This window comes from Poromitra crassiceps, assembly GCF_964638095.1.
Source record: "Poromitra crassiceps genome assembly, chromosome: 1".
NCBI classification, from domain to species: domain Eukaryota; kingdom Metazoa; phylum Chordata; class Actinopteri; order Beryciformes; family Melamphaidae; genus Poromitra; species Poromitra crassiceps.
The window spans coordinates 72,208,784-72,221,651 of record NC_139623.1 but is presented as its reverse complement, the minus strand read 5'-3'; the positions used below and the strand labels follow the sequence as shown (position 1 = coordinate 72,221,651).

Below are 12,868 nucleotides of genomic sequence, written 5' to 3'. Positions count from 1 at the left end.
TTATATAATCTTTTGTGGGTGTGGGCGTGCTCTGGTCAGGAGTGACAGTTGTAGGTGAGGTGGAGACTTGTGATTTAACAGCCGCCCCTTCAGATGTATACATCTGAATATATAAACAGATCACAAGTTCATCCTGAGAGTCCAATACAACTGGTGATGGTATGACCAGTCGGCCCACTCTTCTAATTTACCTCTTCTCCTTGGATGTGACCCCCATAGTCCCACTCTGCGTTCAAGCAAGTTGCTGTATGCATAGCCAGCGACAGCCTGTAGAAGAGAAGGATCTCGCCGCCCCATCAGAAGAAGATGTGGGGTACTGGGGTCAGGATATGTTATGTCAGAGGATGTGTATCTGTTTGGATGATTAAAGTGGGATTTTATTTTGAATTTACTTAGCTGTTCTCTCAGGTGTGGATCCATGGCTGTAGCCTCTCTCAGCTCTCTGTCTCCCCTCTTCTTCTTGTGCATAATTTCATTTTCCTCCTTTGTAGACCTTCAAATTTATCTTTGCCTCCTTTGCAATTCCTCCTCTTGATGTTACATTGGATCTCCTCCTGTGCTCTTGGTTTGGTTTCCACCTCTGGGGTTGAGGCTTCAAATGCAGTCTTTCCCTCTTTCTTCTTCTTGGGTTTCCGTTGCTTTTCTTGACTTGGTGCCTCAGTCTCAGTGCCTGGTACAGCTAAAATATTGATCTTTGGCTTCTTGGCGTTCTTCGACCTTCTGATAACATGTTCATTTCTGAAGGGACTGGTGTCACCTTTCCACAATTGCTCTACATGGGGTCTCAGTTCAGCATAGGAGTTGGCTTGTGATGTGAATAGACATTGGGTAGAATCAGATGACTCACCGAGAGAAGTAGGTCCTTGTAGAGCCCACCCAAGTCTTGTTCTCACTGCAGCTGGTGCTCCCTTTGGGCCATATTGGACTCTTTATATAGGTGTGATGAGGAATGGATTGTCTGAGCCAATAAGGATGTGTGGCTGAACTTTAGAGAAGGAGCTCAACGGAAGGTCATGCAAATGGGAGTAGCGTTGCTTGAGTTTATCTATAGGATAAGTCTGCTCTACAAACATGATCATGTCAGATGTGAAAGCATTATCAATAGAGAATTTTATCTCAGGGAATGAGGCAGCAGATATGTTAAAGTTTACAGTTTTACCTTCGATTGTGTCTGTCTGCCGTCTCACTGTGCGCAGCTCAAGTTTCTCTGCCTCGCCCTCTAAACCAAGATACTTTGCAGCGCCTGGTAGCAGCATTGTGCGCTCAGATCCATCATCCAAGATGGCATAAGTATCAACTGTCTTCATCCTGGTAGAAAGTCTTAATTTGACTACTTTAAGCAATACTTTTGGTGACATACTCTGTGGATTCATGTACAAAACTCTGGATGTTTGAGTTTGATTCACATTGTGTAATATGCCTAGGTGCAGGCCGTTACATTTAGGACAGGGGTTTTTCAGAGTACACTGAGCTGCTTTGTGTGTTGTTCTGCCACATTTCCAACATCTGTTTTGGTCCTTCAGCCATTTTGCCACCTGGTCTGTATTCAAGTCCTTTAAGCTTTCACAGTTTGTCAAGTAGTGGGAGGTCGACTGACAGTACAAACATGGATACCTCACTTGGGTTTGTGACTGCTGTCCTGCTGTAGTGGGTCCACGTGGAGACTTCCGTTCAGCCCCATGGAGAATGGTAACTGATGGAAACTTGAAGCTCTGACTTGCATCTTTCCTTTGGATTTGGGGGGTACCAATTTGAAGGTTGTTGGCTTGTGCTACAACTGCTTGACATTCTGCCTGTCCTTCAAGCCATATGGAAAAGTCCACTAGGTTATAGTGAGCATCAGGGGAGGCTGAGCGAGCATGTCCGGCAAAGTTTGAAACTAGCTCCACCGGAAGTTTACTCAATAAACGCTGAACATGTGAAGCACAGGCTAGTTCTGCAGCCCCTTCTCTTGACTTGAGTGATTGTAGCATTCCCACTAATGACCTCACTCTCACTGCAAAGCTCTGGAACCCCTCAGCATCTCCTCGAACCATTTTAGGGAGATTTAGTATGGTTTGTATCTCCCTCAGAGCCAGTAGATGTGGTTGACCATATTGACGCTCCAAGGCTGCCAGTGCCATGCTGAAAGGATTGGCGTTGTGGGCATAGGAAAGTGCAATATGGCGAGCGGAAGGGAGACGTAGATGATCTAGGAGAATATGAAATTTGTACAATTCTGGTTCCTCTGGTGGCAGAAGATTAGTGAATGCCATCTTCAACATTACAAATTCATGAGGGTCATTATGGGTGAAATACGGGAATGAGGGTCCCTCAACCCGTGATGGGTACCTTGAACCCATGTTCTGCTGTGTGGGAGCCATGGGTACTGAGAAGCTTGGATTAGGGGGAACTCCAGTGACGTTGAGCTGTGGGGCATAGGAAACTGGAGCTTGCTGTGACACAAAGTATTGGGGTTGAAGTTGCTGAGGCACCTGTGGCTGGTACTGGTAGCCAGGTTGTTGGGCCGGTGGCTGGTAACTAAGCTGCTGGAATGCCTGTGGCTGGTAACTAGGCTGCTGGGGCGCTGGTGGCTGGTAACTAGGCTGCTGGGGCACCGGTGGCTGGTAACTAGGCTGCTGGGATGCCGGTGACTGGTAACTAGGCTGCTGGGATGCCTGTGGCTGGTAACTAGGCTGCTGGGGCACCGGTGGCTGGTAACTAGGCTGCTGGTGTGCCGGTGGCTGGTAACTAGGCTGCTGGTGTGCCGGTGGCTGGTAAATAGGTTGCTGGTGTGCCGGTGGCTGGTAACTAGGCTGCTGGTGTGCCGGTGGCTGGTAACTAGGCTGCTGGGGCGCCGGTGGCTGGTAACTAGGCTGCTGGTGTGCCGGTGGCTGGTAACTAGGCTGCTGGGATGCCTGTGGCTGGTAACTAGGCTGCTGGTGTGCCGGTCGCTGGTAACTAGGCTGCTGGGGCGCCTGTGGCTGGTAACTAGGCTGCTGGGATGCCTGTGGCTGGTAACTAGGCTGCTGGGATGCCGGTGGCTGGTAACTAGGTTGCTGGTGTGCCGGTGGCTGGTAACTAGGCTGCTGGGGCGCCGGTGGCTGGTAACTAGGCTGCTGGTGTGCCGGTGGCTGGTAACTAGGCTGCTGGGATGCCTGTGGCTGGTAACTAGGCTGCTGGGGCGCCGGTGGCTGGTAACTAGGCTGCTGGGGCGCCGGTGGCTGGTAACTAGGCTGCTGGGGCGCCGGTGGCTGGTAACTAGGCTGCTGGGGCGCCGGTGGCTGGTAACTAGGCTGCTGGGGCGCCGGTGGCTGGTAACTAGGCTGCTGGGATGCCTGTGGCTGGTAACTAGGCTGCTGGGGCGCTGGTGGCTGGTAACTAGGCTGCTGGGGGACCGGTGGCTGGTAACTAGGCTGCTGGGGGACTGGTGGCTGGTAACTAGGCTGCTGGAGTGCCCGTGGCTGGTAACTAGACTGCTGGTATGCCGGTGGCTGGTAACTAGGCTGGGGTGCCGGTGGCTGGTATGAGGCTCCAATTGGATGGCTGTGATCTGGTTGTTGCAACTTGAGGTGTAGGGATAGCTGGAGGTTGCATAGCATGTGATGAGGGTAGGGTACCCTGTGCTGGGGGTAACTGACTGTAAAGGCCAGATACTGCTGGAGCCGTGCTCGAATCCTGGGATTGTAATGGCGGGTATGATTGGTGAAAAGACACCTGGGCAGTAGAGGTTGGTAGCATATGAGCTGCTGAGGCTGATCGTCGTGCAAAGGCAGTGGGCTCATAGGCATGAGGGCAATAAAGTGTTTGGGCCGATTGGGTAATCTTTACAGGATATAAAGCAAGGATGGATTCAGATAGGTTAGGGTCAGATCGGGTTTTCCCATACCGAGTCTCTGTGATACTACTAGGCTGCAGTGGCTGGTCACACTCTGTTTGTTCGGCGTCGTGGAAATGCCCATCATTCTCATCCAAATCTCCCTCTGAATAGCTTTCCTCATACTGTTCAACTCTGCTCCTCAAACGTGCGTTTTCTCGTCGTAGTGCAACAATCTCTGTTTCTTCTTCACTTCTTTCATCTTGCTTCTTGGGCTGGCTGTAAAGATCAGTCTCATAGTCTTCAAGGTAAGGTGGGGCCCTCCTTTCCCTCTGTGGCCTTGTCTTCTGAACAGCACCTGGCCCCTCCATTCCAACACTCATGTTCTTTCCGGTTCGAAGGACCATGAAAAGGATCTGTGCTGTTGGTAGTGGTGTTGGCTCATGCCAAGAACATTAATGTTGGTGTGCACATTAAACACAATGGAGTCCAGGGCAGTTCAACCATTTATTTTCTGACTGAATGTTGGTTGATGGATGGATGATTTTATCTGCACAAAGTATTAGAACAAAAAGAGGATTACAGGTCTGATGACAAACAACAAATAATAATTATTAGGTCAATACAATATGACTGGTCAACTTACATCATTAATGCATCCACTGGCATTTCACTCTCAATTAAACTCAGGATTTAAACTCAGGAATCTAATGCCTACCCCACACTACAGGATAATTTGCAAGATTATGGCCAAGATTCCCCCCTCCCGATTTTCTCGGGGGTGCTCCCGATTTGAATCTTCCCAAATTATCCTGTAGTGTGTGGGGTTCAAAGATTCACAATCGGGAAGACTGCCTCTTCCCGATTGTGAATCGGGCATATCTAACATGTTAGATATTTACAACCCGACAGGCGATTGCATCTTGAGCAGAGAGCCAGTAGTAGCTGCGTTTCCATTACAGTTTTTCGCAAAATAATCTGGTCCGCGTCCGCCGCCCGCAGCCCCGCACAGAAACAAAGAACGAGGAAATTGTCATCGAGGTGAAATACCCGTGCGTCTTTGAACGGGACGGAAAACTAATGCTATACTGCAAAGCATGTAGCCTACAACAAGCGCTTAGGTCTCAGCTTCCCGCATCGGCGAGTGTCCGCACGGAAAAGTGAGTCAAATCAGCAGACGCGCCCCTCCACAAGGCAGACGGTTTTCGCCTGGCCGTGCACAGTAGGCCTACACCCCGAATGGACGCGGCTGTCCGCGCAAATATTAGTTAAACAAATCCTTTCAGTGCAAATGCATTATAAAAACAAAAAATAAGATTTGTTTAGAAAACGAAATGACACAAATGTATTATTATTATTATTACTACTACTACACCCGGTGCGCACACTGAATAGGCATTTTAAAAGTTAACGTCGAGCCCTGCTTCCAAGGTGAATCTTCGGCATAATCTTCTAGTGTGTGGGGTTGCGTTTGAACAGACGCGATTGTGTGTGTGTCCCAAGATTGAAATGTTAAAAAATCGGCTCTCTCTGTCCTGTAGTGTGTGGGCTCTCAAGATTTTTATAATCTTCAAGGATTTGAAAATCCTGTAGTGTGGGGTAGGCATAACAAATAAGTACAAAACAGTTTAAACTTTACATGGCACATATCAAGCGAACAATACATGTTAAGGTGAAAGTCCATTGTCTCACTCACATTGGCATTGGCTTCCTCTTTGTCTGCTGGAAATGTTTGGAGGGAATCAGGAGAATCACCGGCCTGAAGGGGCGGAGTTATATAATCTTTTGTGGGTGTGGGCGTGCTCTGGTCAGGAGTGACAGTTGTAGGTGAGGTGGAGACTTGTGATTTAACAATGATATACTCTCTCAAGGTCTTTAATGAGAGTCTTGTTGTTGATGAAGGTTGGCGAGCACCATGATAGTACGAAGGAGAGCTCCGAGTACCTGAAGAGCCTCACTCAGCAGGCTGTGATGCTGCAGAAAGCCATCAACCACATCTGCAGCAACACACCCGGCGCATGTATTCCACCGCCAAAGGTACTGTACAGTATGTACTGTACTCACACACACACAGACACACACACACACACACACACACACAGACACAGACACACACACACACACACACACACACACACACACACACACAGCCGGTGGCTCAGTGGTTACCTCAGAAGAAGGTTGTGGGTTCGAATCTCCTTTCTGTGTGGAGTTTGCGTGGGTTTCCGCCGGGTGTTCCGGTTTCCTCCGACAGTCCAAAGACATGCTGTGTTTGTGTAGTATCGTAATGTATATAATCTAGTAAAAATGTGTGTATCGTAACCTATGTTGTGTGTAGATCAGAGGTGTCCAAATGATTTCCTATGAAGGGCCAAAATTAATCTGGATGGATGGCTGTGGGCCAAAAATAAATGTTAACTTCATGTGAAATTACATGAAATGATATTGTTTTATAGAAAATTTACATTCTAAAATTAAAATAGGTCTTCTAATTTCACATGATAAAGGTATCATCAAGCTAGCTTTAAAAATGAGCAGCCTCTGATAGACAGAGCAGCCTCTGAAAGACAGTATTGGCCGCGATTTTTTTCTTTCAAAATCATGGAGGGCCAAAACAAACTGAGCGGGGGCCAAGTTTGGCCCGCGGGCCCCAAATTGATCAGCCATGGTGTAGATATATGATGTATTGTAGTATATACTGTGATGCTGCTATGTAAAGCCCTTTGAGACCTCGCCTCGCCCCTCCACCGCTACGTGGGCTCAAAAGTCGCTCGTCCCGATCACGACTCTTCTCGTTCCTGGCGCCTGGTAGAATGAGCTCCCCCCTTCGGTCAGAACGGCCGAATCACAGCCAATCTTTCGGCGGAGACTAAAAACCCACCTTTTCAGGCTACACCTGGGCCCTTCTTGAACTAACATCTTTTTAATAAAAAAAAATACAAAAATAATGTTACTTATTCCTTCTCAAACTACTTTCTTAGTTGTCATTGATTGTGTTGCATAGTTGTTTTCTGTAGCTACTGTTTACAAAATGTGATGTCGCTTTGGACAAAAGCATCTGCTAAATGACATAATGTAATGTAATGTACATGCTTGTGTGAAAAGGGGCTATCAAAATAACCACACACACACACACACACACACACACACACACACACACACACACACACACACACACACACACACACACATGCATCAGGCCCGCTTCTACGGGGGTGCAAAAGCATGCATTGCACCCTTATTTTAATTGTCTGCATGCTCAGTTGAAAAGTAAAAAAAAAAAAAAAAAAAAAAAAAAAAAATGCTACAGCTGCACACTTACTGTTTAAACTTGAATTATAGTTGTTGTTTTTCTTTGTTCTTTGATGTGATTTTATGGCTTTTTGGCACCTATATGTAACCTTTTAAGGTTGAGATAATTGTATTATCATTATATGGTCTAAATATTTCAGTAAAGCACTTGAAACACTTGAAATATTCTTGCTTGGGTGGTATCATTCTACTTGAAATGATGGTCAAATGCATTATTTTTAGTAAAATAACATGTCAAATTTCGGCCGGGCATCTGCACCCCTTCCCATCTAGGATGCACCCCTAGTCATCTTGTTCTGGAACCGGCCCTGACATGCATGGTGGCTCAGTGGTTACCACCGTTGCCCCACAAAAAGGTTGTGGGTTCGAATCTCCACCCCAGTCCTTTCTGTGTGGAGTTTGCGTGGGTTTCCGCTGGGTGTTCCGGTTTCCTCCCACAGTCCAAAGACATGCTGTGTTTGTGTAGTATCGTAATGTATATAATCTAGTAAACATGTGTAGTATATGATGTACAGTATGTAACCTATGCTGTGTGTACTGTGTATATGTATTGGCATGCACACACGCATGCATACACACACACACACACACGCACACACACACACTACACACACATTACTGTAACATGTTTTGATCTTTTCTGTTTTTTGTTTTTTTTTACAGTTTTCCACACCAAGCCTTCCCATAATCCTTCAGCAACTGAACCTGACCTGTGGGATCATTCTCATTCCTCTCAGGTGAACACAGAAATATAGCTGCAATTATAATATGAAGTATATTTGAGTACAGCGATAATGTAGTCCAGTTTACCCATGATTTACTACAGTGGTAATTCAGCCAAAACATTAACGCATCTGGGTGATTATCCTTCCTGATCAAGAGTGAATGTTGATAATTGATGAAATGATGGTATCATGCTTAGCCTCCTCCCCTCACTCTGCCCTTATTTCTTTCTGTCTGTCAAGTGCCAAGGAAGTTGCAGATCTTAGGAATGAGTTGAAAGGAAAGGAGAAGGCTCAGGTGCAGGAGCTGGAGAACTGGTTACAGCTAAAAGACTGGAGATCTGCAGACAACAACGGACAACAACACTGAAGCATGGACTATATAATACATTGAACTCTGTACTGGACCTATCCAGCTATAATGGAACATCTGGGTGTTCCGCTGGCCTTCTGAAGATCACCACAGATGATGAGCAACAATAAGAAATCAAGAAATGACTCATACTGGATATAGAGAAAGGATAACTGCAGCAGTCTTGGAAGAGAAATGAGTTATACTGCTTCCTATGGATTGGGTGTTGAAGAGAGCCATGGTCTGTTTCATCTGCTGTGTGCTGAGATGTAGTAAGGAATGAAGTGTGCCTAGAGAAGCGCTCACTAGTGTTATGGCTAAATGTGAATAACCCACTTTTCGTCAGAGAAATGTATAAATCAATAAGCATAGTCACTAAACAATAATGTATCATTGCTAGATAAATGTAGGCCTACATGTTGAGTTGATCTAGCCTACTTCTATTGAGGGAAATGTAGTCGCAATAACAGGAAACAAACTGATTTTGAAAAGCCATTAGGCTCTTCATGCAATTCCCCATGTCTCCACTGAGTTGCACCGTTGTACTATAAACAATTGTGGGAATTTAGTGGATAGTTTGTCTGTGCTCTAATAAAATAATAATGTGTATGAATCATGTATATTGGTTATAGGACGAATCAGCGCGACGTCACTTGACACCCAGAAATGCGGAACCCCGCGGCAGTTAGTATGAGTTGTGCCAAACGTTAATATCTCAAAAACTATACATGACATCGTTTATATTTTGACATTCTGAGTGAGAGCAGAAGTAGCTCAAGGGTTAGATGTAGGCTATAATATATGCATGTCATGTTAAACTTGTGTGAACTGTCGCAATTTTTAAAATGTAAACAGAGTTAACTGGCTAGAGTCAAACATTCAAGCCTTGCGCCAATTGAGCGCCATAGGGTTCCATTGCCGTTGCCACCCAGTGACGCGGTTTGTTTACCAAAATGCTGTTCGGCTGATCCCTCGTATAGTTAGTCATATAAATCGTTTGGCTATATTTCGCATTGTTCTCGTTAATAAACTGTCGCCTACATTACAAAGCAACATTAGACATTGTATGTGTTCAGACTACAGTGATAATGTCAGCTGAGCTACCCTCATTACATTCGTCAATAAGTCATTATCAATTAGGGTACATTATGGCCCAGGTTAAAAGGGAAATAAGAAAATATGAAAAGTAATAAAATAGAATGTTGACAGAGACCTGATTTAAGTTTATTTTGGAATTAAATAGGGGTATAGGACCAGATAAGCAGAGGCTTCATTCCTACTCCTTTTCGAACAAATACTGTTATTTTTATTGCAATTATGATTAATATTGTACATTATTATGTTTTTTCCTTTTTTTGTTTTAAAATGTTTTTAATGTATTGTGTATTATTATTATACTTATTATTTTTTATATTGTATTTTATGTTAATGTTCGAAATAAACATTCATTCATTCATTCATCACAAAATATGTACTAGTCCGGGAGCCGTGGGGTTGAACCTCGCTTCGTCGGATAAAGTTTTTTTATCTGCTGATTCTTGTAGTTTGGGGGTATCTATTCAAAATACAGGAGGGTGCCCGGTGAGCAGGGCCGATTTTACACTTCATGGGCCCTGGGGCTATTCATCTCTGCAGGGCCCCCCCCCCTCAAGCGGAAGGGAGTGTCAAAATTTTTTTAGTGTTTTTTTTTAACCTTTTTTAGCCGTATTTAAAGGAATATCTCATTTTAAATCAACATTAGGATTATACTGTTGTGATGTCATTATTCAGTATCTTCTCCTTTTCTCACTAACTTTCATGTCACCACCTGCTCTCCTGTCAGCATAAAAAAAAAAAAAAAAAAACTCTCGTAACGGACAAGCCCGTCTTTTATTGTCACACGAACACCACAATACATGCATGCGGCCACAACACACTCATGCTGACGGTGGCCGGTGAAAAGTGTCCTCTGCATTTAACCCATCCAGGCATGTCCTTTCCTCCGAGGGGCAGGCCAGGAGCAGTGGTCGCTTTCTCGTACAGCGCCCGGGGACCAACTTCGGGTGTTGTCGTCACTGGTCGAATGACGATGACGATCTGATCTTCTGCATGTTTTTAGTGGGGGGGTTATATACGGAGGAACCCCCTGAGGGGTACGGGGAGAACATGCAAACTCCACACAGAGAGAAAGGCCCTTACGACGAGATACCCCACCTGGGCAGTAGGCACTGAAGATATGGGGGGGAACACAACCACAGCGCTCACAGTGTCCCAGGCGAGAATCGAACTCAGGACCTTCTAACTGTGAGGCGACAGCGCTACCGACTGCGCCACCATTTCCCCCATTCTAACTTACAAACACAAACTGTAGGTTTAGCCATCATGTTCTTTCATAAACAGCCTGATTGGAAAGAAAACATTGCCACTGAGATGTAACAACAAGCACTTTTATTATTATTATTTAGTAGTATTATTATTTAGTAAAAAAAAAAAAAAAAATTAGTAAAAAAAAAAAAAAAAAAAAAAAAAAAAAAAAAAAAAATTTGGGCCCCTTGATGTCCCGGGCCCCGGGGCTTCAGCCCCGGTAAGCCCTTTGGTAAAATCGGCCCTGCCGGTGAGTACCCTTGAGCATTTTCAGATATTAACCCCTTAAGTGCCAAAATTCCAGAAAATTAGGGATTTATGGGATTTCATGCAAAATACTCAAATCAAATGCATCCAATTTGTTTTCTCCAATGTCTATTCATAAAGGAGGTCATGTACAATGTATCTCATTCCACATTAAATAATAGTAACCCTTTTAGGCCGTGCCAGCAAAACCAACTGTTTATGACTATAGGGGTTGTGCTGGATGAGAACGTCCATTGAGCCTTTGCTCATTCGCATGTAGAGATTCAGAGTAGATGATACACATTGGGAGGTGTGAAGGGCACATTTTGCTGCTGATGGTCTGATGGTAGTTAAGCCTATTTGGATCTTGAGCATCCTACCCTGAAACATGCACAGAACATTGTGCATGGCAAACCAGGCACTCCACAGTTGCACTTATTGGAGTTAAAAGGGTTTTGCAGCCACACCTGATCATCTCCAAAATGTAGTCTGGGACAAGTTTGCAATCTTCCGGTAGAGTGGTTGGGCTCAGTGACCTGTTGCATGTGTCTTTTTTCCATCAAAATTCCTGTGTTCAATGCTAGTGGCAGATTTACATTGATATTTCAATATTTGAAAGTGGGCCCTCTTAACATTCTCAATTAATGCTTCATTCGCTAGCGGAGTTTGGAGCAGACATGTGTCCTTTCCCTTTCTTTTCCTCCCAGACAAGTAGCCTTGTGTGTGACATGTCTGTGCTCTCATTTATACCAGAACAGGCTGAGATGAAGGCAGTGGCTTGGTCGGGGACCTGCTGGAACGGTGCACCCACATTGCTAATGGCAGATAGTTCGTACAGTTTTGAGGACTTTGATGACAGAGCCCTTTCCCAACCCATAGTAAGACGCTACAGTGTCACATCCCAATATGGCATGGGCTGGTAAAAGGTTCTTCACAATTTGTGAATGCTTGGCCAGTGTTGACTTGATGTCCGCTATTGCCCTTTCCTTGTGGGGCGATTCCATGATGTGTGGTGTACATGGTAAATGGCCTGCATTTATATAGCGCTTTTATCCAAAGCGCTTTACAATCAGTAGATAGTCTACATTCACCCATTCATACACCAATGGCGGCAGGCTACCACGCAGGGTGCCTACACACCATCGGGAGCAAGGAGGGTTAAGTGTCTTGCCCAAGGACACAAGGACAGCAGCTGGGAGGGAGCGGGGATCGAACCGCCAACCCTTGCGTCATTGGCTGACCCGCTCTACCTCCTGAGCTAAAGCCGCCACTGTACATCCAGTCCTTCCTGATGGTAATGGTGAAGAAGTAGTCAGAAGTAATCTGTGTCATCAGAAACCACTGAGATTTGATGGGCTTCTCCAGCACACCTCAGGGCCTTTTGGACAATGATGTGTCAGTTTCTTCCTGTCGATTTTCTATATCATATTGGCTCCTTCTTTCTTCCAACCTGATCTCAATGGGGCATGGCTCTTCCCCTGTCACATGGCTCCTCCCCTGTCACCACCAACTTGTGTTTGCTTGTCCTCTGTAGATGGAAAAGCTGAACCTTCCTGGGTCAGTTCCTCACATAAGAGCTAAGAGATGGTGTTTCTAGGTGAGCCTTGTCTCTGTGACCTCTCGGGTGATGGACTTGATACAGTACTGTAATCAGAGTAGCTGCCGAAGATGAGGTAGGCATCACTGTCTGATAGGTATGAATTCAGCCGTGTCTTATCATTTTTGATGAAATCGGCTATGGTGCCATCAGCTGGCCAGTGGATGTCCAAAGAAGGGCTGATCCATCAATGACACTGGCATTCCACCTGGAGATTTTGACTTGGAATGACTTCTTCAGTGTAGACTTGGATTTACAAATTTGCATTCCGTCCTCATCCTCCCTAGACAACAGTGTGATTACCCTTGAATCGATGGCATTTAGGTCATAAATTGTGGAGTTGTCAACTTGGATTGATTTGGTTGTTGTCATTGTCTTTACTTTGTTTGAGATGGTGTTGTAAAATCCCTCTGGCCAGGTCTTCTCAAAATCTTATAACATTGCCTCCCCAATCATTACGGCACTGTCACTGGTGTTGGTGATCTTGATGTTCACGGTGC

The 12,868-nt window shown here is 45.3% G+C and overlaps 1 protein-coding gene across 1 annotated transcript in view; it reads left to right on the top strand.

Moving 5' to 3' along the window:
* The window catches only part of LOC310784568 (clustered mitochondria protein homolog), a gene marked incomplete at both ends in the record, with an annotated part of 74,242 nt that extends 66,042 nt beyond the window's left edge, over positions 1–8,200 (top strand). The window contains 3 exons of the mRNA XM_083645560.1: positions 5,699–5,833; positions 7,772–7,845; positions 8,074–8,200. Coding sequence (XP_083501686.1) covers positions 5,699–5,833; positions 7,772–7,845; positions 8,074–8,200 — 336 coding nt within the window. The remainder of the gene's footprint in view (positions 1–5,698; positions 5,834–7,771; positions 7,846–8,073) is intronic.
* Positions 8,201–12,868: the final 4,668 nt, after the last annotated feature.